This window comes from Ahaetulla prasina, chromosome 5 (genome assembly GCF_028640845.1).
Source record: "Ahaetulla prasina isolate Xishuangbanna chromosome 5, ASM2864084v1, whole genome shotgun sequence".
Classification (NCBI taxonomy): Eukaryota; Metazoa; Chordata; class Lepidosauria; order Squamata; family Colubridae; genus Ahaetulla; species Ahaetulla prasina.
The window spans coordinates 49,464,336-49,491,433 of NC_080543.1; the positions used below are offsets into that span (position 1 = coordinate 49,464,336).

Consider the following 27,098-nt stretch of genomic DNA (forward strand, 5'->3'; position numbering starts at 1 on the left):
TTAGAACTGTAGGCAAAAATATGTGCTTCATTTAGAGAGATACTCTGAGCTTTTTGTTTTCAGCCTGATGTCCCTTTTTGCAATAACTAACATCTTATTTAAAATAAATCTTTGTGGAACTGAAGTATGTAATGTTTATGACTTAGTAGATAATGAGAACAGCTACTGATATAACTTTATTTCATTAATTTATCTATTGGAATAAATTGAATTTTCTAAGTTCTACTTGTATAATAGCATGGACTTCGAAGTGATTATGATTTCCCCTTCATTGGTTTCTGATTTGTATTTGATGTCAACTTAATCTTTCTGTGAGTTCTGGTAGCCAGAACTATTGGTGGAATAATGCACTTTAATACCATCATATCCTCATTTCAGACAATTATAATAGTAATTTCTATCACAAAGCTGTTTTTTTCTTTTTTCAAGATAGACTATATCTGATTATTCACAATATATTATTATTATATTCAGATACAGGGCACTTATTCAAAAATTTGCACCTGATATTTGGTAAAGTAGCAGGCTCCATTCCAACTGCCACATTTTAGATAAACTAATCTTTTGCCTTCTCTTGTTATCATTGTTATGTTTCCTATTTATACATATGGCATTTCCAGAATATTGTAATTTTCAAAAAAAGCAAAATAAATGTTGGTTTTTTAAAATTAATATTTTACAAATGTCTGATCTCTGAATTACGCCTGTAGGTTAGGGTCAAATTATTCCATATTTTTATGCTAGCACAAAATGTAATGAAAGCATATAGTATTTAGTGCCAGAGATTGAATGTAACAAATACCCATTCTAAGTATGGTACCATCTTCCTTATCTCCATCCCTTATTATCACAATATTTTTCTTATCTCTATTCTGATCATTCATCAGCTGAAGCTGTCTGTGCTTCAGCATCTATATGTTTCTGTTTTCATGGTTATGAAGTGATTCAATTAAGTGGGATACTCTGAATTCATATCCTTCCTTCTCTTGTCTTTGAATATCTCACTAGGTATGCTGAGTAAAATATCTATGTTAGGCTTGCAAATCCAGTGACAACAGCAATTATTAGAAGCCATATGGGCATTTGAGAGGCTATAATCTTTGATACTCTGGGGTTTACTCTTATTTTAGAATAATGTGGGATCTTAACTGTGACTCGCAGCTTTAAAACCATGATTTTGCACAAGTTGATATTCTGCAGCCCATGGATGAAACCATCCCACTAGTAGCCCCTAAAGAAGGCAGAGCTGAAATGGATCTTGTGTATTGCAGGAACTGGGTAAAAGCTTGCAGAAGGAGTTGAGAGAAAAGTCACAATTTCTGCAATCTTAAGGCAACAATTTTATCCCTAAAAATCTTCATACCCAAAGGCACACAGACAAAAACAAACAGAGGTCTGGAAATGTAAAGCCTGCCATTGCAGTAATATCATATCACCCTCCTTCCTTTAAACAGGCCACCGAAACATAGTGCAGCCACAGTCTAAAGATATCAGATCTATACTGTAAAAATTGAGATGGCCATTGAGTGGCAGCAAAGACATCTCAAAACCAGAACATTACTTATAATCTGGTTGACTATAGTTAAGAAGCTTACTGTTTTGTAGCTACTGGTACTTATCATGTTCAGCTTTCATTGTGATGTTCTTGTTTACCTGCCTACTTTGCTTTTTAATATATCTTATAATTTTTGCCCTTATAATAATTTGCAAATCTTGGGGTTATATCAATTTTTCCCTTTTGTGTGTTGGTATTATCTAGGGTTTATAAAATCAATAACGATGAACAAACTCAGTGTACTAAGGGAATATGTAATTACAATAAATGCACAACAGCTTGGAATCTAATCAGCCACCTGAGATTGAAATTTAATTTTTTTTATTAGCAGCATTCATTATGACCATTGGTACCATATTAGATTGTTGTTAAGCACATAGTAGTTAAATTAATGATTGATACACATATGGAACCATTTTCATTGGAGAAATTTCTTTTAGTGGTAAAGTCCCAGTGTGACTCCTCCAACCAAACTAGTTCTTAATATTAGAATTTAAATAGACTTTGTCTGATGCCATGCTAAGCAGTCTTTAATCCTACTTGTAAATGACAAGATGAACAGAATTTAAACTGTTTCAACTGCCCAATATTAATAAGTTGGTTTCTTATAATCCCAAATATTAATTTTAATGTGTAATTTAAAATGTTAATGAAAATCAATGTATTGGGGAAAATTTCACTATTATATTAAATAAAGAGTACTGTAATACATAAACAAATGTTGATAATAATAATAATGGCTTGCTAGGGTTTTAAAATGCTTTCATATATTTTGCTATATGAATATCCAACTCCCCTTTAGAATTTCCCAGAAATATTAATGAACAGAATTTTCAAGAAAGAAACCAGGGTGCTAAATTTGTATCAAATCTGAAAATATTTTAGTACTGTATCAACAAAGACACATTCACACCTTGTAGAATTATTATAATAAATTGTTTTAAGAAAATAGGGAATTAAGATACAATCAGGCAAATTTGATTTTCATGTTTATACTCCATAATGGTTCACAACATATTAAATCTAAATGGGGGGGGAGATGATGCATTTCTACGTTGTTTTATTTATAATACATGAGTAAAGGCTGCCCTCTTCTGATAAATTTTAATTCATAAAGTTTATATGTTTAATATTCTGAATAGGTTTTATATGTAGGAAAATATTTAAAAATATATTTTAATAGTATTCCTGGGAAGCAGTGTATAAGAGCCAGTTTTAGTGTAGTGGTGAAGGTGCTGTCTAGAAACAAGGAAACCATTAATTCTAGGCCTGTTTTCAGCATGAAAGCTGGTTGGATGACTTTAGTTATTCTCCCTCAGCCCAACCTACTTACAAGGTTGTTTTAAGGAAGAAAATAAGAGGTTATCCCACCACCTTTACATGGATGATCTGAAGCTGTATGGAAAAACACCATCTGAAATAGAATAATTGCTGAACACTGTCCATATATAGTAGAGCCAAGATATTGCAGTGGCATTGATGTGAAGAAATGTGCTACCTTAACAGGAAAAATATGGAATGAAATGAAAAAACCCCATCACATTTACTTTATATTTACTTAAAACTAAAGGTTTACCTTGCTTTAGATCCAAACTTCATCACATTTATATAAATCAATAGGACTGAATTAAGATGCAGTAAATAAAAACATTTACTTTCAGCTGATCTAAGCAAATACCCTGCTTGTATTTTCTGACACAGAAAGTGAGCTTACCTTAGAATTTGAACAATTTGCAATTTATATGAAACATAAAAATGCAGGCTTTTGAGTAATACTGTATTGGGAAAATGGATTAACATAGTAGTAACAGTACTACCTATAAATTCTAGGAGTTGAAGTTCATGCAACTTTCTAATTCTGGGAAGTGAAGTTCATTCATCACAAAATTGCCAAACTTGAGAAATTCTTCATGAAATTCTTCATGAAATACTTCAGCTTCAATCGCAACAATACAAGAGCAAATAATAGATTTAAACTTAATGTCAACTGCTTCAAACTTGATTGCAGAAAATATGACTTTTGTAACAGAGTTGCTAATGCTTGGAACTCACTACCTGACTCTATAGTCTCTACTCAAAACCCCAAAATCTTCAACCCAAAAACTGTCTACTATTGACCTCACCCCATTCCTAAAAGGACTATAAGGGGCGTGCATAAGAGCACAAAAGTGCTACCGTTCCTGTTTTCTTCATTATAGTATTATATGCATACTTTTACTTATAGTTTTACTTATATATACTTTTTCTCTCATGGTGGATTATTGTTTATGTTGATGATTGTATATACTGTTGTGACAAAATAAAAAAAGTAAAAAAAATATTGCCTTAGCCTATACAAATGTCCTTCACATGAAGAACATGACACCAATATAGTTTCCTTCTAAACTAGCTAACATAATACAATGTTTCTTCCTACTTCTCTTAGGAAACATTTTATATCCAAGTAGATTTAAACTATATTTGTATTCACTAAGGATATTGACATCATAAATTTATTTGCCATATTTATTTGTCAATCTCTATTTCACTCTGCAAATTTCATAAATGACAAAAATAAACATTTCCAAATCTTTATAAGCCTTCTATCATAAAAATGCAAAACAGCTTATATTTCTCATTACAAGTATGTGCTAATAAGATCTCTTTGTCATTGCTGCAATAAACTAGCTGCATATTCTTAATTTACTCCTGGGATAAATTTTTGTTGGATGAACAGGCACCTTCTAATACTGTTAAAATCAGAACTAATATAAACAAACACAAAATTAATTAAATCTAAGGATTGCTGCCAAATTCTAATTTGTGGATGAAATTCATTGGGATGTAGATGAGACTGCTTTCCAGATTGTGTCATGCTTCAATTTGGTTTTCCTCATGAGTTCTGCACTAATAATCCCATCTAATGTTCCAGCCTCTAAAGAGCTACTAAAGCCAAACCTTCACAAAAGTAAAATGCACATCTTGAAAATGCACATCTTGGTAGTTGGAAGATACATTCAAGTTTCATCCAAGAAATTATTGCTGAAAGGCCTAGTGCCAGAGCAATATTATTTTCATTATTTTTATTTAAATTTTTAAATCCTAAAATTTATATAGTGCTGGCACATTTTAACTTGCCCATAATTTTTGATACAAGTTGTTGGCAGGGTGCTTATTTTATATTTATAGTCTTGTATGCCACTTGCTTTTTTGTCATACAATGGATATTTTCAAAGATTTTCTCAGGCACAAGTACAGTCCAGACTTTATAATTATTCAATATTCCAAAATACCCATCAAAACATTTTACTCCATTGCTAATTAACAAGAAAAAAATATTATCTTGTAGCTCCCACAAGTGTCAAACATTCAAGGTACCACTGTCATGTTTCCTCTTTTAAAAAATCCCCAATCACCATTTTCCCATGAGAAGAATTCTTCTAATTAATAAAAAAATATACTTCAAAGTCTATCTGGATCCTTAATCCTCTATTAACTTTTCAAAATTCATATTCTAAGCATCCTTTTGCTGTTAAAAAAAAAATCTAGAACTTTTAAAATAATATTCAACAAATTCTTTCTTCAAGGAGAAGGCAAGTAGCCTGCAAATACAGTATAAATTTTTCCAGTGTGAGTATAATCTATCCAATATAATGAAGGAAAATATCCCCAAAAGTGATTAAGAAATGAAGTTCCTTATGCTTTTTGTCCCTAAAAAGCTGTATGTCTGGTGCGGAAAAATCGGGTCCACATGACAAGATTCAAATTGATTGAAAGCCTATGAAGAGGAATCTTCTCAACTAATGGTCAGCACCTGGTGAAAGTCAGATAAGTTAGATAAGGGTCAACAGAAATCAAAGGAGACTCTCAGCCACTCTACTCGTAAACAGATTGCAATTCTTGATATCTATCATGAGAAGCAGCTGCTGTTTGATTCACCTTTCCCCCATAGATCTATTTTCCCCAAGAAATCATCCAGAGTGATCCTTGTGAATCTTCACTGTCCATTTCCCTTTATACTTACTTTTCTCATGTACTTATATACCTTTTTAAACTGTGCCAGATCTTTAACTGGTCAGTTTAAAGATTTTAACTATATTTGTTTTTCTCCCTTTGCTCTTGCTTCTGGTAAAATCCTCCATCCATAATCTTCATTTTGTAGCTGTGTCTGCTTGCTCTAATCTCAAAGGTTATTCCTTGTGCTAGCATTAGGGGGAGTCTTTTCCAAATTTCATAGAATTTTATCCATATCCTGAATAGTAGACATTGCTTCTATTGCTTACAATTTTAAAATTATGTTTAAATGGAAATCCCCCTAAATTCCCATCTTTATCAACAGTTATGTTGGAGGCTTGAATACATTTATTCTTGATTAATTTTTTCTCTAGTACATTCATTAAGAAAATTATTATATGCTTGTTTTTCAACTTCACAAGTCTGTACATGTCCTTTCACACAAATGTAAATCTGTGAGGACATTGCTCAGTTTCATCATAATAGCATCTGTTTATTATATTTAGTTTTTTTTGCTGTTAACTCTAATGGAAAAGTTGTTTCATCTATCCTTAAAATTCAAAGCAAATTTCAACAATAGCCATTAGTTGAAATTATGAAAATATCTATCTAGGCATGTATCAATCCCCCCCCTCTCTCTGTGTGTGTATGTGTGTGTGTATTATCTATATGTGCATATGTTCATATGAGTATACATTTATCAGGCAATGACACTGACAATCGTCAGATTCATAAATAATACTAAACATAAAACAAATAACAATGGTAAGATTTGCCCAGCACAGCAAGTACACCACCAAATAAAAGTTTTAGAGAATAGCGCAATATACAGGACCATTAAATACATATAATAATGGCAGTTAGGAGAGAAAGCAAAAATAAAAAATGGTTCAATTTTTTGCTTTGTGTTATCAGTGAGTGATGGTCCCATCACAATGATTTGTCTCTTAAAATTGCTATAGAGATCTTTGAAAGAAACATCCATAAAATATATATAACATTCGTATTAATTATCAAGGTATTTGTAATTATTTGCTCTATGATTTAATAAATATTTTATTTAAATTAATATTAATGTTCACATGCTAAATAATATCGATCATTACACAGCCCAGTTATTCACCTGTTAAGAGGTAGATACTTTCTTATGCATATGAACAATATGCACAAATTTTGCAGACAGTTAGCAGCTACACCTATTGAACATGCAAAGGTGATTTTCAGAAGATATCACATAATTCTGTTGCTTAGAGGCTTGAGTGATGCTACCAAGAGACTGGCTGTAATAAATGGTTTGTTTGTGTTTCAGGATCAATAAGATGAGCTAAACTGTAGCTTCTATATTCTGGATATTTACAAATTATGTTGCATCTGTTTCATAAAGCATAATATTATATTGATTCAATTTCAGTTTCTATTTAGCAAGTTATTACCAGCCTGTGGGTGTCATTATGAACTGAGATGCTCCCATTAATGACTGCCTTTGTTCAGATGCCCAAATGCTGGTTTGAACCTATTTCTCTAAACTGCAGCATTTCATATTCATATAATAAGATATTAGATCTGTCAAATATAAAAGCATCGAAACATATATTTTAATGTACTATATTCCTGCATTTAGTGATGAAGTTATTACTGTTAATTTCAATGGTGTGTCAGCAGCCTTGTGAATAAGACTGAAATTGAAATCTTCTCAAAAAATAATTCACAGTTCTGAGTGCTTGTTAACTAGAAATTGATTGCTAACATATGCAACTAGGCACACGAAAAATATTTGAATTTCTTTTAAAAGTTCATTCTGTGATCTTCAGAGGTACTCATAAAATCGGCAAATTAACTTTCTTGAAGAAGGCCAGTTAAACTTGTTACCAGTTCATGTTGCTGTCTTTAATTTCTTGCATACAATATCCTGAAATAATCAATTGTCTTGCATATTTATCTCATGGCATGGAATAGGTGTAAAAGTTGTTTCAACATTTTCCATAAGTATTAAATCGTATCTACATAACTGGATCCTGTACAGAGAGAAGAAAATATACAATCAGGAAAAAGTGTATTTTATTATTATTGTCCATAAGTAATATTCATCCTATATTTAACCAGTGTTTTTAAGAGAAACCAGGACTCATTTTCAGTGTATTAGCAATATAATACAGCATAATATATGATAACAGATTTACCTCCCCATTCTCTTCCCCACAAACCTATCTTTTTTACTAGTCTTATTAATGTATTTTCTTTGTTCTCTTTTTCCTTGTTTGTTGTATTACTCTATTATTTTAAATTTCCTTTGTTTAAACTTCCTTTTTATTTCTTTATATTTTATGGCTTTGAGCTTCCTAGGCAAGATAGGGAGCAAATAAATTTAACAACAACAACAACAATTATAATAATAATATATTATAATATATATTATTATAATGTTCAGTTGACTGAGTTTCATGTTTAATGATGATAATAATCATAATCATCATCATCACCATTAGAACAAATGTAATCAAAGCCAGAATAGAAAAATCTGCTGATGATCCCAAATGCAGATTCTGCAAAGAAGCGGATGAAACTATTGATCACATACTGAACTGTTGTAAGACAATAGCTCAGACCGACTACAAACAATGTCACAACACAGTTGCTCAGATGGTCCACTGGAACTTGTGTCACAACTACCATCTGCCTGTAGCAAAGAACTGGTGGGATCATAAGCCTGAAAAAGTGATTGAAAATGAGCATACAAAACTACTGTGGGATTTCTGAATACAGACTGATAAAGTTTTGGAACACAATACCCTGGATATCACGATTGTGGAAAAGAAAAAAGTGTGGATAGTCAACATTGCTATACTGGGTGACAGCAGAATTGATGAGAAACAACTTGAAAAAGTCACCAGATATCAAGATTTGAGAATTGAATTGCAGAGACTCTGGCATAATCCAGTGCAGGTAGTTCCAGTGTACTCAGCACACTGGGAGCTGGGCCTAAAGACCTAGGCAAGCACTTAAAAACGGCGCTGACAAGATCACCATTGGTCAGCTGCAGAAGGCCACCTTACTGGGATCTGCTCGCATAATTTGCCAATGCATCACGTAGACCTAAACTTGGGAAGTGTTCAACTAGTGATCTGTGATACGAAATCCAGCATAGTTATCTCGTTTGCTGTGTATACTGTCATTTTGTGTAAATATTATTATTATTATTATTATTATTATTATTATTATTATTATTATTATTATTATTATTATTATTATTATTATTATTATACTAAACCATGTCCAAAACAGATGGGAATAGATTTTAATCTTATTTACTCCTCTATCTTTAATTCTTTTACCCTTTGAACTGATCATCCAAAGTTATTTTAAAAAATCCATATTGTACTGTTTCCAAATCATATATAAAGATGTATAAAAACACTGGTCTGTACACTCTCAGAAATGCTTTTTTCTCCAAACCTTTTAGAATAAAAGCCACTGGTCTTTGCAAAAGTCTTTAGGTATCACCCAATAGCCAAACCTATTAGATAGGTAAAGCCCAGAATACTCATCCGCAGCTAAGTGTTATAGTTTAGATATATGTACCTTAATCACAAGCTATCTGGCTGACATTTCAGAACTTTTTTTATTAAATTAAGTGTCGGAACAATTATTTTATTGCATAATCAATCATTTTATTGCATATGCTGAATAATATTAAAGGAAATCAATTCTAGAAAAAAGCATTTCTGTTTCAAGCAAAAGAAATTTTTAAATAGCTACTAATTTCTATATAATATGCACCAGTCTTTATTTGAGAAATGATTTCCATGACTGTTCCTGAGATGGAGCAACCAATACAGCTATACATTATCTATCAATATAATCAAGAATTCTTGCAGATGTACAGTAGTTCTACTTTTCGGCCCCACGGTAAATACAGAAAAAAAAATCTTTCTAACACGTTTAACATTTAAATAAATTAAAAAAGATAGTAAGATTATATTCCTTGTCCAGGTTTTCTCAGCTTCTAAGCTAAACTATTGGCATGCATTAATTTAATGTAATTCTTAGATATTACCTTACATCTTACATCTATATATTACCTTACATCTGTATATTTTCTATCTATTGTGTCCTAATTTGATTTAATTTGCTAATTTGTTTAAATTAGCATTCTTAGAGTTCTGAAACTCACATGACATTCTTCTGAAAATATTCCCTTCAGATGCAGTTTTAGCAAATTTTGTACTTAATTTTCTAACTCAGTTTTAAGAAACAGTGCCTTCAATCAAAACTATTCTGTCATCCCTAAGTGCTATCATTGAGCAACAGGATTTGTGGTTCAGCCTTTTTTTAATTTTTTTTTTTCCAGATCATGAAGCTATCACAAAATGACAATCTGTGTTACCTTTCTGGATGTGAGAGAGATTTTAATCTCATTTCGAGAACCCTAAGCTTGTACTTGGGGCCAACTGTACTCCTTGTAGAAAATGTCAAACCAATTGCTGAAATGTTTCCAAAATCCAAATAAAATCCAGCAAGTATCTTTGCTTGCCTATATTGTTGAAATACAGCGGCATCACTAAAGAAGAAAAAAAAGAATTATTCAATGTATGCCTCTTTATAAAATAAGATTCAATGTGTTATGCAATGGGTTCCAAACATCTTTAAAAAACAAACAAGAATAGAATATAGAAATGACTACAAACCTTGGTCCAGGCAGAAGCAGCAGGAAATATATTTTGACAACTGGATTCTCAAATATTTCCAGTACAGATTGTAACAGCATTGTGAACTGATCTACGAAAGGTCTTATTATACCTTAAGTCTGCTCAGCTGAAGGCTGAACAAGCAAAATTAGCCATTTATTTGTCCACAAGACATCAGAAGACAAGAAAATACATGCACCTCCATCTTGCTGCAGCAGGATTGTGACAATCAAAACCTTCTCCTTTTGAATTACCTAGTACATATATTGTAAGGTAGGCAGACAGCTATGGCTATCAGCACCGGCTTTTGGTACCAGTCTGTTGAAAAATAACCATGAAGTGAAGGAAGTCACTTGCAATGGCCACTTCCAGCCTCCTACAATACCTACTTTCTTATTTTTCCTTTGGCACTGCTACATTTATATTTCTACTGAGCACTGAAATAAGTGGTTTTTTTACTTAATTCAGCCTTTGGATGCACCCTCTTTTATAAAGAATTTTATAGTTACTATAAATACCTTGTATTTACACAATAGCAATTTCTGAATGTGCATGTACTGATATAAACTTATGTAAATTGAACTCTCTTGTTTTCTCCTCCTGTCATCTTCCTTCCTTCCCCTTTTCCTTCTCTCTCTCCTGATATATACAAGGCAGGTAGCAAAAATAAACAGCATAATTAGAAACCAGAAAGAAAATCTGATTGAAATAGTATTTGCTCAACTTCATATTCTGCATCTTGCATTCCAAGATCAGGGGGCTCTACTCACAGTCACTCATGCCTCATGGTTGGACTATTGCAATGTGCTCTTTATGAGGCTGTCCATGAAGAACATCTGGAAGTGTCAGCTATTGCAAAATGCAGAATGCAACAGAGCAGGCAGTTATGTGTTTCTGTACAAACACATGTTTATACCTTTGTTTGGCAAGCTGCATTGTTAACCAATCTGTTTCTAAATTCAATTCAAGGTGCACATTTTGATGTTTAAAGCTCTACATGGATTATTTGAAGGCTGCCTTTCTCAGATTATATCTTTCCATCCCAACTTTGTTGTATACAGTGTAATTTTGTATCCCATCTAGAGTCACTTGATTGTGAGGTTGGCAACTATATAAATAAGACTAATAAATAACATCCGTACAATTTCAATACAGTTAGTTCTTGCTTACTGACTGCATCATTTAGTGATCATTTAAAGTTACAACTGTGCTCTAAAAATAATTTTGTGATTAATAACTACATTTCAAAGGGTGGGGATTTTCAAAGTTTGGAAGAGTGGGGACAGAGAAAATATAGTCAAAGTCATGTAATTTCCCATCTTGCATCCGCTTCACTTAACGATAGAGCTACTGGTTCCAACTAGGTTGCTAACCAAGGACTACCTCTATTATGTTTTTTTCGTTGCATATTAACTTTCAAACTTCCATTCTAATTCAAAAGTCATTTATCAGTTACTCATTTTATTAATCCTTGTTCAAACTAGTTCTAATTATAGCTGATACTATTTTGCACAAAGAATACCAAAATGAATAAATATATCTCACCTATTAATTCTGGATTCTATTGTATTTCCTGAATTATCTGTTATTTTGATATTTATGAAACCTCTCCTAGTGCTTTTATTCCATGTAATAATATCCAGAGAATAATGATACACTGTGGGAGATAAAAAAAATGTAATTTTATTTTGATTTATTTTCCTCTTTTTCAGAATGGAAAAGAAGAATCCTGGAAAACGGACTTAAGTTTATAGAGCAAAGCCAGAAAGTTATATATCAAGAGACTATTGAAAATGTTCTCAGGCTACAATATCAGAATAATGTATACATTTCAGAGCTAGCTGCATAATAGTAGGTAACAGCTTCATGCTAAGCCATTTTATTGAAAAATGTATCTCTTTTAGCAGCGAACTTTTTTTTATTATACTGAGATTGATCAAAATACCCCATTAATGGCAAGATGGAGCAAGGTAGCAGGTAACATTATTATGCTCTAATTAATCATGATATAAATCTTACATTTGATGCCCTTATAAATTGGCAGATGATATGGATATCTTTTGCTATATATTCAGAATTTTTGCTTGTTTTTGTTCTATATTCTATAGTTGCTGAACTTACTAAGAAAATATTTTTTAAAATTACTCATTCTGTATTACATTTATGATAGTAAACATAGTCATATTTCCTAAGAATGAGACATTCAGTCACTTTATTTCCATAGCACTCTGGAAAGATAGATCATTATATAAAATATATTGTATACAACATAAGGAAAATAGTCTTCTACAACAGGCATTTAAACAATTGATCTGAACTCTATAGAACAACTATATAGATTCTTACACTGAATTAGATTTCATTGAATTCAGCTAAATTTAGTATTAAATTTTCAAATTCAAATTATCACTTGCCACTAAATATCTCTTGTCTTTTGCCTTTAAAAACCATCCAGGTTTTTTTGTTAGATTCACAATTATTAGTAAAATACTATATGCAAAGGAAAAAGTATAGCATTATTTTTATCATATCCAAAATAGCCAATAGTCAATATAACATTTTCCTAGCCGTATGTTATATCACCCATATATTGCCTGCTTCCTAGACCTGAGAGTGAGTAACTGGCCCAAAGTCAACCAGCTGGCTTTGCAAGACTAGAACTCACACTCTCCCAGTTTCTAGCCTGTGCAGTTTTTTGTGCCGTTAACCACTGCACAAAACTGACTATATTGTGATATCGCACAATAGAATAAATGGAAGTCTGGTTTGCAGTATGAAATATTTCTAATAATATAATGCTTTTGTATTTAACTTAAATATGGCACTCTAAGGAGTTGCATAAAGGATTCCATCTTTTATTCATATCAATCAGCCAGAATTAATGATTTTATTAATACTGAATTATTATTTCTGCTTCAAGTTCTGTTTATCTTACAAAGACCTTGAATGCAGTTATTTAATTATGCGTTGAAAACATCAACACAGACACATACAAAAATACACACGGCCCTATTTGTAAGAGACACTAGTACAGATCTCATATGGACCTTTTATAATGTATGGTAGTAAATATTTACCAAATTCTCTGTTTCATTATACTTCTTTTCTTGACATTCATTTTGTTATTATCTAATATAAATCCATCTCTTTCTCATTTTTTATCAGCTCATTTGTCATCCTTTACTAGGTTGCCCAGATAATTTCCTGTTTTTAACATTTTTCTCCAAGCACATAGATCTTTTCAGCATTATACTATTTCATAAATAAAACTGTAATAAAAAACTAAGTTTAATCAAGAATATGTCAAGTTATCTGGACAGTAAAATGCCCTTGGTTTTTTTCCTCCTATTTTTTTCCATAGCAGGAAAAAAAAAGAAAGCTGAAGTAGATGCATGGAAAATAGTTAATGACTTACTGCAAAATGGGTCTTTGTCTGAAGTATCAAAGTAAGCTGTTGTCATGGGAAGATTCTTTTCAAGTAAATGATCCTTCCATTTATCAGCATAATATCCTGAAATTAAAATATATTAAATACAAAATAAACAGATGCAAAAAATACTAAAGATGTATTATTTTATGATGCTCTGTGAAATTAACTTTCCCAGGATATAATAAAAATATTTAAGTGTTACAATTCTATACCAGAAGAAATAAGTTCTGTTAGCTATGAGAAGTTATCAGCTAGATTTTAAGTGAAGCTCTTGATTAACTCTTTTACAAATAATAATGTTATATTAAGCAATAGCTTCAGACAGCACACTGACATAGCAGAAGCACTGCTATTGTAGGCAGGCAATTGATTTTTGATTGGTAAAGCAATTAGACCATAAATCAACATGCCACATTCTACTCTTTTTGTAAGTTAGAAGTTGTTGGGAGGGCAAGTGATTGATTAGTACTGCATGGCTGAAAGAAAAGCTAATCCTTTTCCATTTTAGAAATGTTATGCATAAACAAAGTAAATAAATATATTGGATTGTGTGCTCTGTTTTGTCTGTTTGAGCCTAACAAACCTGCTCATAATCTCATTTATCTTGTTTTAGAAAGATCCCACATAATACTATGAATTAGTCAAAAGCTATAAAGAAATGAAGTTTGAATAAGGAATAGAAAGTAGTATAGCAATTCATCTGAAAATATGAGTGCTTTTTTAATGATTCATTCAGCAAGCAAACTGACTGATCAGGTTTCTATTACAACATCATGGATGGCAGTAATGAAACAACAACTAGACCAAGCATACTGTCAGTGCACATAGATAATTTGCATGTTTTATTATTTGTCTCTTCATTTGAGCAGCTAAAGAAATATACAGAAATAACAGCATTCAAACAAGCTACGGTCCTAAGCCAGTTTAAAGTATTATTATTCCTAATCTATTTTACTAATTTTCTTTTCAGAAAAGCAGAAGTAATCTGTGTTAGTAAACTGTTCATTCAGCTGTGATTTATAATATTAGGATTTCTGGTTTAATATGAAGTAAAATATGACCAAGGTGCAACAAAGTCCCCATGGGTTTCTACAACCAACAGAGAGAGCCAAAACAATCTTTGATCAGGATGACAGAATATTTAATAATGTAAGTTTCATCAGCCATTCCTCACATAAAATATATCTAGAATATGTAAATAGTATAAATCCATTTAATGGATCCTAGCTTCTATTCACATGATGCAGAATGTCTTCAGGAGGGGAATCTGCCTACTATAGCTGAAGGCAATCCTAGATGCAGCTTACTCATGTACCAGTAGGACTTCAAGTACTCATACACCCTGCAAGTAAAATGTGACCAACACATAAAATCAGTGTGTTTATTTGTACATTTAAGAATTAATACTTAATTCTTTTAAAGCATAATGATAGTGATTTTTTAAAAAAATGTATTTATTTGCATGATGATTTACAAATAGTGCACCTGTTTCATTTTTATTTCTTTTAGGATATATTTCAGGCATATATTTTTAATTCATTTGCAACAGGAAACTTTAGAATATCCAGTTCTCTTAAACTATCTTTCACTCTTATGGTGGTGTGATATGGAGGCTTCCAGTTTTGGAAATAAATTTTAAGATTCCATCAAGTCTCCCAGCTTAAAAAAATACAATTTCTGACTCTTCCTTTGGAGTGTTAAAATTAACCATGAAGAATTCTGTTTCCACAATAGCCAAATTGACATTCATCCTTTGATTCTGATGCAGTATCAGCAACATCTGAGTAAAACCTTATTGTACGTTGCTTGAAATGGAGAAAATACAGAACATATGCATTTTCTTCTACGAAGAAAATAATTCTCAACTTTTTCCTCATCCTGTTTCCTGTAGGAACAACAAAATATGATGGCATCTATATGACACCAAATAACTCAATACTTTTACTGTGAAGCAGTATATAAGTCTACGTGCTATTGCTATTGCGATTTATTACAACAATTTTTTTGCCTAAAATCTTATATATTTTGGAAAGATAATGTCAAGTTTCATAACAGTTAGTAATGATAACTTGATGTTTTGGAATCTCCATTCTCAGCATCATTGTTATTCCCTCATTACGTGCACCAGGGATCACCTAAAATACATTCAAATACTAGCCTACAAATAAATGTGTAGAACCTGAAAATAATAATAATTGTAGTTAATGGTAGTTGTAGTTAACTTTCTTGGTAATTGCTCCTCAATGACTGTTTTTAAAATGAAGTTAACAGCTAAGAAATAGTTGGGAATGTTTTATAAATGATTCAGGAAGCTGAGTTTGAAAATTAAGATATCTGCTTATCTGAGAAGGGTTAATACTATTTAAGACACAGATAACCTAACGATTCATTGGGAGATATTTTATTTTATTTCTTTATTCGTATCCTGTCTTTACAAATAACTCAAGGTAGCAAACATATCCAACACACCTTCCTCCTTCTATTTCCCCCATTAGAACAACAACTGTGAGGTGATTTAAGCTGAGGGGATGACTGGCCCAGCTGGCTTTCATGGCTAAGGCAGCACTTGAACTCACAATCTACTGCTTTCTAGCCTGCTGCTTTAACCATTAGATCAAACTGGCTCTACTAGAAACTGGAGACGAGAGTTAAGTGAAGATATCTTGTGCAGTGCAGTGACTGGTACTATATTCATCTTTAATATAATATTTATATAATATTTGTTCTATAGTTTAAAACAGACAAAAACATGTTTTCCATGTTTTCTTTCTGCCAAAGAAACTAGAGAGCTTTATGCCTAGAATTTTTCACTGTATCAGATTTAAAAAGCATTACATAACAGAATGTTCTGTATATTGTAGAATGCCATCTAAGAAAATCTCCATAAAATATTATTTGAAACACATTACTCTTACCTACTATTGGGCATGGAAGTGATTTAAAATTACAGCTCACACATTTTCCATTCCTGTAATCCTTATACGATTCACAAGGATATGCAGTTATATCACAATTATGTTGTAAAGATGACATATACAAAAAAACAGATCTCTGATGATCACATTTGAAATAAGATGATCCTAGAAGAATCAAAAAGTAAACTCAAGACTATGTAATTATGTTCTGTTTTTCACAAAATAGAATAGCAGCAGCATTTTAAAATTTGCAGTAGTTGCTAGTTAATACTTGAAGGGGAGACTCCCCAGAAACTCCTAACTATAGCTTAAACTGGAATTACATTAAGTTAAATTACATTCTGGAAAAACCATTTGTATACAGCTGCCAAAAAATCCAGCACAGATTTTCCCTTAAAACACAAGAGTAGAGAGTGACTCTTTGCCTTTTACTTCATGACTATCTTCTGCATTTAAGTCCCCAATTCTTTCTTTTCCCTTCCTGAATTGCTTATTTTGCTCTCCCAGCATTTTCCAAGCAAGGTCCAAACAAGAACACCTAGAGATTTTGTGCAGATTGATTTCTCAACCATGTGTTCTAACTACAGTAGGGCTTTCTGTCCTTCCTGGGCAAAAAAGGAAACTTACTCATATTTTCACATTTAAATCCTAATATAAGCCTGAACAATCTAGATTTATGCTTGTTTAATATATAGCACTCAAGAGCAGGATTCAATGAATAGTTTAAAAGAATACTAAAAATTACTGAATCAGTAAATCTTGATTCTATACAAAATTGTATTATTTTTTTAAAGTACACTAACATAATTGCCTTCATGAATGAATGAATGACTTCACTACAATTAAACCCCTCAACAAATTCCTGTAATAATTAATTTATCTATATTTACCACTAAGTATTGTCTTTGGACATCCAGGCTGATCAGTTCCTCCATTTGGATAGAAGTCAATGTGTCCCAAAGACTCCTTGAGACCAAAACCTAACAATGAAATACATAGTGAAGAAAAAATAAATAAAGCACCTTAACCACAATACTCCTGCCCACAAAAAATTAGAGCTTAATCTCTCACATATTTGTAAAAGCATTAAAAGTAATAAAAATAATAATAATAATAGCATTAAATAAAATAATAACAATAATAGCAATAAAATAATAATAGCATTAAAAATAATAGCATTAAGATATCAAAGAGCTAAGGGTGGGTATTACTAAAACACTGAAATTTATAATCTACATCACAGAAATTCTAAACGTTTCACTGAAATCAATCATAAAATAAGGAACTGATTGCTTCAAGGAGCTTGGTTAGGAGATGAAATGGAATCTACAAGCATTAAGGTGATGTCCTAATATTTGCTCAAATATTTGCTCAAATTATGAATTTACTTTCAAATTCATAATTTTATATTTTAGCTGTAATCTTATATAAAAGGGAATTTCCTTTTAAATGTCAATGCTAAATTGATTTTTTTTCCTTTGTTGTTATTTATTTTTAAAAGAACTTTAGTATCTTACTGTAGGCAATACCATCATGAGTTTAAATAATACTTTTGAACTGAAAAACAGGATTTTTAAACAAATATTATAATGCGGAGTTTATCCTCTGTTCATAATTAGGATTATTACTAAATCCACTGGTATTAGCTGGGTTAAAGTTTCTAATGAACTTAAAGAATTTATACCTGCTGTAAGAAATGTATTTTGAATTGATATTTTAAAAAATAGCTCCTCCGATGTGGAACTGTAGTTTAGAAAATAACTTTTTCTGTATCAGGAAAGTCTCCAATTCAGAGACAAATGAAAAAGTTCTTACTATGTTTTTGCCAAATCTTTAATCACAAGCCTTTTAGCATATCCTAAATATCTAGTTGGATTCCAGTCATAATAATTGCATACATCCTGGCCAAAAATATGTATTTTGAGATGGAACTTATTCTCTCATAGATATGTACAGATTCTAGTGGATTCATACCAGGAAGTGAAGTTGGGTGAGAGGGAATCATTCAAATACAGAATGCTCAAGATCCAAATGTGTAATAATTACCATCAGTATCAGAATGAATGACATCCACAAACTGGGCATCAGTATGATCCAGTCTCTCATTAGCCATCTTTCTGGCAAACAATGGACCTGCTGGGTCAAGACCTAGAGTAGATTCAAAGCAGAGCTCATAAGAATAATATGCAAGCATTGTTTAAATGTAAGTACTATAAGTAACACAATATTAACAACAAAACAGAGTCATTATTTAGCGGACAGGTAAACTTCTTATTAGCGCTCCCCTTCCTAAAAGTCTAAATCTTAAATGTAGTGGCAGCAATCTAATTAATATATACATATGGAGATATTACTAAGGAGACACTAAGGAAAAAGACAAGTTGCGATTCTACATGGAAAGTTTCTACAATGTGCACACTGATCGAAATATTATGTTAGAAATCACGACTTAACATCATTTTATGAAGAGATTAAAGGTTTGTTCAGCGATCAGGAACTTAGGTCCAAGTTACCTTTATTGGTTTCACATTACACTACTTTCACATGAGATACAGCCTAATTTAAAGGATATTTTCATTTAAACCAATGCACTGATGTCTCTATCAAACCATAGTAATATATTAAATAGCAGATATTTGGAGGGCTTTCTTGGCCATTTCTCTGAGCCATTAGTCAAGTTCAGTTTGTGAACTTGTGATATATATATATCACCATTGTGAAAAGCCCTAAAACTGGCAAGCAGGCATAGCAATGTCTAGAGCAGATCATACATCTCTCAAACAACATTCCTGTGCTTTTCTTGTTAATAGAAATGTGTGATGACACTGCTCAGTTGCAGAATTGTTGTTTTTGTTTTCATTTGTAAAAGAGTGTCAAAATAGATTCCCATTGCAATACTTTATATGAAAGAATTCTGCTATAAAACATGCTCCAAATTTGCTAAAACTAGCCAGCTTCTAAAATTCAACCTGGAAGACTGTTTGAAGTTTATTCAGTTTGTAAGCCTCACCTGTAATTCTTCCAATTTTGCCATTATATGTCTTCCCAACAAATCCAGCTATATGAGCCCCAAGGCTTACACCAATCATATAAATAGAATCAACAACAACACCATTTTCCTGTGGGGGGGGGAGTTATGGAAAGAGGGTTATAGAAATGTAAATCATAGAATATTTGATATAATTAGGAAATTCAAACAGAATTTATTCTAGTTCCTTACACTGACATCCTGCCAATATGTTATACCATATATCCAAAGATTTTAAAGAACAATTAAATAACTTCAGAATAAAAATATGACACTGCAGCAGTAAGGCCAAGACTATTGCATATTTCATCTCAGAAATGTGCTGTGTTAGTTTATAAATAAAACTATAACACATCAACATGACCTAATTTCCCCGCCCCCCCACTTATACACTACAACAGATTGAGGTAAATTTTGTGATAGTACCATATAACTACATCCTATCCAGAAGCACTCCAAATCATCATCAGCTCATGGAGAACAACAGAGATATTTGTAAGTGGCATAACAATGTTGCACATTTCACTGTACGTAGTTGAACACAAATGAATTGTTTTGTAGAAAAAGAAAAAGAAATGCTACTATTATAATCTAATCCTGATTAGGGATTGTGCATGTACGATAAATTCATTTGTATCGTAAAGTAGAAAAAAAGCTTTCAGGAAAGTAGCTTGATTTCTAATACAGTGAAATGAAACAGTATACACAAAGAAATTTGTATCTATGTATTTCAGTAAAGTAATTCTGATAGGACAATGTGGAGTTAGCCTTCTATGGCATTGCCAACAAGGCTGCCATCTGAAATTAAATTATTCCTAGGAACAACTACAATATGGTAGTAAGTGCTATATATACAGACATATAATTTATGAATCTTGTTAGATTTTAATATTTTTTATGGTTGGAGTTTTCCAGTTTTCCAGCCATAAAAGAAGCTAAGGTTTTAACACCCAACAACACTTAGCTATGTTCTGTCTGTTCACATTATTTTCCTATCATAGTAAAATTCTATGACAGTCATTTCAGAACTTCACAAACATAAAGCAGCCATAACTGATGTTTGCAGTTTGGAGACTAATTTTCTATTTTATGTGGTTTATTTTAAAACATATTTTATTTACAAATAAGTGAAAATAATGAATGTCCACATGCTACTCTTGCAATGATCACACATCTACAGTTGGACAACCATTTAGAAACAGCATGTAACAGAACAGATTGATTGATTTATATCCCACTTTTAATATTTTTACAAATAACCCAAATTGGTGCACATATCCAACACACCTTCCACCTCCTATTGTCCCCACAACAATGCCCTTGTGGCCCAAGGTCACCCAGCTGGCACTAATGGTTAACGGGGGACTAGACTCACAATCTTCTGGGTTCTAGTCTAGTACCTTAACCACTAGATCAAATAGACTTTATACTGTAGTTGTATAAGTATTGCTCATAACAGTCTGAATACATGCTCATGCATTTTCCACAAGAATACAAAAGCATTGTCTATAAAGTAGATAATGATCCCCTATTATAGCCCAGAGTTCTCTATTTTTACAAGAAACAACAATGAATATACAGTACAATCAACCTGATAGAGTTAACTGGGCAAGTAGATGAATCTTTCTCTGATATCAATATTATATATAACTTTCTTACCAACATTTGATCAATAAGATGTGTTACGCTGGGTACTACTTTCTTCGCTCTAGAAACAGCACTAAAATAATTCACTGTTGTTGCACCCCGATTCCAATCTACTATAATGATGTTGAAGTCTTGTTTTTCAAGCAGAAGATTTTTAATTGTATCAATCCATATTGGGGGAGAACCTGTAAATCTATACCCATGGATGATAACAACAATATTCTTGGTTACATTAAAATGTGTAGAAGTTGTTATATTATGTTCATCAAGAAGCTCAGCACATTCTTTATTTCTTCGTGTGTACAAAAGCAGTTTCACCTTCAGATCTGTGCCAATCACAGCATTGCCAAAATTAAGATCTGTGAATTTAGAACATTCTTGACCTAAATTTGTAAAATATAAGCAAAAAAAACAACAACATTTGATCAATATGATTTTTAAAGATCACACTGCATTTCATTTTTCTGCAAGACATCTATGGAATCTCAAATAAGAATATTTTATTTAACTTCACCAACACAATAAATTCAGATCAGAATTCCTGGTTTATAAAAGACAAAATCTAAGAAGTACAAATTTTATGCTGAAAAGAGATAAATCAAACATAATTGGGCTGAGTTCATCCAATTATTCTTTGTTTATCCTTCAAAAAAATTAATATAAATTTCAGAAACTTATAAAATACTACAGAATAACATCATTATTAACAAAAAATTGCTACAAATTAGGACTCTTAAAAAATGTTTAATATGCTTTAAGGAGTAGATCCGGGATTTTGAAAACACTGTACTTTATTCTGCTTGTTCTGGATGAAAGCCATTCTGATTTGTTGATTCCAGAACATGATTTGAAAGAATTGAGTTCAGCCCCCTCATTACCTAGCATGGGAAACACATACAAGAATAAACAGGTATAACTCTTAAAAAAATAAAATGTTCAACAAAAATGCTCAAATCTTTGGCATGAGGACTGAATAAACTGCCAAGAAGCATCTGATGTCAATTGTCAAGTAACCTTATCTTCTATAGCATTTAATTGAATGTTTTGATTTTTATTATTTTTCTAAGGAAGGAAACCTTGTGAAATTGTTACTGTTGACATGCCAAGTCTTGCATCTTCATCATTAATAGTAAAGATTGTTTTGGAATGTTCTCTCTCTGGTAGTACAATAATAGCTCTTGTAGTCTGCAGTCTACAGACCTTTCCACACTTATGCCATGAGAAAAAAATAACAAATCTCCTTCCATAGGGCTTTTTCAAATCAGAAAACATGGACAGTTGCAGAATGACACAAGGTGTGTAAGTACAACAGTTTTTCCCAATGTCACAACAATACAATAAGTTCAAAAGCACCACTGAAAAAGTTCCAAGGCAACTAAGACTATCACAAGCAGAGCACCTCTTTGTTGTTATCTAAAATATCTTTTTCAGGTGACCTTGAAAAATGATGTAGCTGCTTTAACAGTTGATTTAATTTTTCTTGCGGAAACCATGGTTGCTTTAGTTAGTAGTGCAGTAGAATGGTGATGTGCTCTCTTGACATCTGAAGCACATCTCAATCTTAGGCTGAACTTTACTAAACACTGGCTATATTTTACAAAATATTTCAAAAGCTTTTTTCCTCTTCTATGGGTATAATTAGGTTTGCATTTACTGTTTATTATCGAGGATATACAAATATGAGATAAAAAAAAACATGGGAACAGATTAAAAATAAGTTTCCAGATGTTTTCTTATTTTATTCAGAAACAACAACAAAAAATATGCAGTTTGAATATCAACCAAGCCTTGTCAGAGCAGATATGTTTCACCAGCTACAACTTTGTCAATTGTTTGTCATTCTTTAGCAGTTTCCCATTTCTCAATTAATGTAAAAGTACTAAGCAAGGTTTTTGTAAAACGAGATAAGATGTATGCCTAACGTGTGTATGCCCTGCGAGTGCTTAGTTACTAGTATTACTCTTATTTAATACTATACATTTAAGAAAAAAAGAGCTTTTGTTATTGACCGATACTCAGAGTTCAAAAATTCATTGACAATCTGTTGGCCCTTTAACAGGCAAACATCTTCTATCTACCATTTTCAAAGGTAGTCCCAGATCATCTAGTCAAGCATACTATAATTCAGCTTTTCTTTAGCATTCTTTAGCACTCTTCTACTCAGAAAATGTTCTACTTTGAACATTTCAGTGACCTTTGACCCATTGCCACCAATATTCTATAAATCTTAACATAGTTGCTAAGACGATTTTAACAACTAACTTTCTCTATATACTACAACTTTTGTTCCTGTAATCTTCAATTTGGCAAAACAGTGCATCATAGGGCAATAATTTTGAACCAAGGTACCTCAAATGGGGTACCTCAAATTTTATAAAATATTTAATGATGTAAAAACTATCATAAAACAATAATGCAGCATAATAGAAAACTTCATAAAACATTTCCTGTGCTAATGTTCAACATGGGTTATTTTTATTCTTCCCAACATCTGCTCCAAACTTCACATAGCTTCAGGATCCATGTGTAGTTAACATCAAAACATAGCTACTGCTGGTTTGTTACACTGCCATTTAGACAAATTAGCTCTCTAACACAGCACTGCTGTGGAAACCTAACTTTTATATATGTAAGCTGTGCTAGTGTTTATAGCAGGAAGGGTCAGGTGTTTAAAGCCAAAGGTCAATTTTACTTTTACTTCATTCTTTCCCCATGCCATTTCTGTTCAGATAAGATAATACCTTGAGGCTAAACATGAATACAAGACAACCTGACAGTTAAAGGCTGCATTTGGACATAAATTAGTCTCCTAGCTTAACCTATGCCATTATGCTAATACAAAATTTCACAATGCTTTTCAATTAATTCTGTGAATCAAGCCAGATTCTACCCTGAATAGGGATTACAGGTTCGTAAAAGGGGAGATTTTATTTTATTTGTAATTTATTATGCATAATGCATACACTACCCTAAAAACAAGCGTTAATATATTCAATACAATCTAGTTTTGACTAAATCCCTAATTATAAGTCTTTTAAATCATTTAAACAAATGAACATGTTACACCTTCTCTAATAGTGTCCTCAGTCATATGTAATATAGTTTAATGAATAAGCCATAATTGATTAGACTTAGAAAAATAAGCAGTATGGTTTACAAATCAAAAGGATAGTTAAATTCACGTAACTATCCTTATCTTGGAGTAGGATATCGATTCAAATTAATAATGACAGCAGTACTCATAAGTATATAACACAATGCTCAACATGTTAAGTCCAAACCAATAATATGATTTAGTACATTATGAATCTAGTGAATAACTTTTCAACTTTACAGTATGTCCTTTTAACTCAAGATATTAGAAAATGTAACATCTTCTCCATGCTTCTGATCTAATGCTGTAAAACCTATTGCATTAAACTGAAATAATGAAATAATGAAACCACATAGAACTGATCTAACAACAAACCTTTATATAGAAATTCAAATATCTTAAATTGTTCTACATTAAAAAACCTTTTAACTCTATTCAGAACTGTTTTTAATTCAAGTTTCATACTAGTATTTAAGATAATGATTCATTATTTCTTTTTAGAATTTGAGTATCTTATATTTATGATAAAATGTTCAGAGGTAACATTCCAATGGCTTTCTTACCTGCTCTCGCACAGTATGCCGCAAAACAAATGAAAAAACAGAACCTCAACATTGGGAGTATCGGAAAGTAGCATGTAACAGAAGGATGGTACTGCTATTTCCTTGAACATGTTGATTTTTGCTTAAATTAAACGTCACCACAGGCGTGGTACACTGAAGGAAGTAGTTGGCAGATTAAAGTCCAGTCTTAGAGTTTTTGCAATCTACAGTTCCTCCTCCCAATTTAAATAGGTGAGGCAGTTTCTTTTCCTGAGGAGCTGTATATCTTTTAAATCACAAAAAGTTCTTTCCTCTAGATTCTCAAAACCAGATTTTATACGGCTTTTTTTACAGTTCCTGATCTGCTATGAACAGGCAATATTTTGTGGCATATAGAGTAGATATAATAATTTCAATTTTCAAAAAGAATTGATTTCATTTATTTGAATGTTTGTTGAGTATCTACACATTTTAATACTCAAAATATAAAAGATGATATAGATGTTTGTAACATTAGCAATTTGGCAATATAGCTTTTCCCTCTTGAATAATACAATGGTTCTGTATTTTCAAAAAAGCTTGTAATTTTCTAATTTAATATTTTTTTTTATTTACATTTTATCCCGCCCTTCTCCGAAGACTCAGGGCGGCTTACACTATGTTAGCAATAGTCTTCATTCTATTTGTATATTTATATACAAAGTCAACTTAAGTCTGATAATGAATAATATAAGCTTACTAAAGAATTTAGGTATTCCAATTAACATAAGTACTAAAACCAAGAATGATAGAACAGATCATTACGTTGCTTTCCCCCTTACAATTCACAGTAATACAGCAAGTCTTGATGCTTTATTTTTTTATCTTCTTGTTTTGATATTAGTATCATTGTTTTATTTTGTATTCTCTTTATGGTATTTCATTGAAATCTATTGATTTTATTAAATGTATTTATTTTTATATTTTCTGAATAATCTATTTGTATGATTCTTGACCATATATTTGTCAGTTACGATGACTGGAAGACATTCTTTTGGAAAATCCCTAGAACTTGTCAAAAGAAAGTAGCAATGTACCTTCAGGAAAAGAATAGAGAAAAATCAAAAGGTATGTTTCTAAATTTAAATGTGTGATTTTCAGAATAATTATACTTGGTAGGCCAGCTACAGTATTCTTAAATAGCCTATAGACTGAAATAGAGAACTAGTCAAAAGAAAATTGCTTAATACACAGAGCACAAAGGATTCAGAAGATACATTAGCGAATTATACTGTATCATCAATATATGTCATCAAAGAGGCAATGATATCCTGTCAGAAGAGAAGCATTTATCAGCAAAACCAGGCAGTGGAGTGTTACTTTTTCTGGACTATAACGAGTGGGGAAAGACAGATGTTGGTATCAATCTTCCTCTTGGGAGAAAACAGCAATATAGACACTAACTTCAGAGGAAACAGTTTGGTAGTTTCAGTTATAGCAGTTGCTAATACACATAATGCTTTCGTTGATATGACAGGAGGGAGGAGTGCAGTTTTTCTCATTCCATAAAAGTTGCGTGGCTAGGCCCCGCTGAGATCAGTGTGTCAAAAGTCATCCTTTCTGCTGAAAAACGCCGAGTCATCTGTTATGAAATCAGTCTGACTAGTGTCAAATATTTGGTAATTGGTTATTTAAACAAGAAAAAACTGTTATACAGTAGATGAACACGAGTGTTTAATCACACAAACACATTCTACATATGTTGAATATGTGTTATTGTATATCATTTGTCCAGACATTATGCTGATATGGCAGCAAACAGAGGTTTCCTTGCTAGAGAATTGTTATGTCAGTGTGGATCAGATGTCTTCCAAGGCAGGTTTGCAGCTGGGCCATGGTAATGGCCAGTGAGCATGTGCGCACATCCGCATCCTCACTTATGCGAGCAGCAGGCGAGCATGTGCATGTGTGCTCCATTTGCGTGAGCCGCTCACGCAGAACCATCTCCTCTCCCTCCCTGCTGGACTGCAAAGCTGGAAACGTTGGGAAACTCGGTTCTAAGGCTATTAAGACAACTGACAAATATCTACCATATTGATTTCACAAATACCTTTAGTAAAGGGCAAAATATTTATAGATGACTGTGTTCATTATTTTGCTTTTTAAATGTGTGATACAGCTCTGGTTGTAGCTCTCCTTTGTAATATGTGTGTGTGTGGGTGTGGGTGTT

General features: G+C 32.1%; 1 protein-coding gene across 2 annotated transcripts; it reads right to left on the reverse strand.

Moving 5' to 3' along the window:
- Nucleotides 1–6,586: 6,586 nt before the first annotated feature.
- LIPI (lipase I) lies at nucleotides 6,587–25,043 on the reverse strand. 2 transcript variants are annotated; one of them, XM_058186126.1, is made up of 10 exons: nucleotides 24,911–25,043; nucleotides 21,266–21,636; nucleotides 19,589–19,697; nucleotides 18,625–18,726; nucleotides 17,469–17,558; nucleotides 16,579–16,743; nucleotides 13,649–13,744; nucleotides 11,779–11,890; nucleotides 9,933–10,106; nucleotides 6,587–7,563 (listed from the first exon to the last, which is right to left on the reverse strand). In XM_058186126.1, the coding sequence occupies exons 1-10, from the start codon at nucleotides 24,960–24,962 to the stop codon at nucleotides 7,467–7,469; spliced, it is 1,368 nt and encodes a 455-aa protein (XP_058042109.1). In that variant the 5' UTR covers nucleotides 24,963–25,043; the 3' UTR covers nucleotides 6,587–7,466. The 2 variants fall into 2 exon arrangements, 1 of the variants encoding a protein (XP_058042109.1); XR_009155461.1 differs by lacking the exon at nucleotides 11,779–11,890.
- Nucleotides 25,044–27,098: the final 2,055 nt, after the last annotated feature.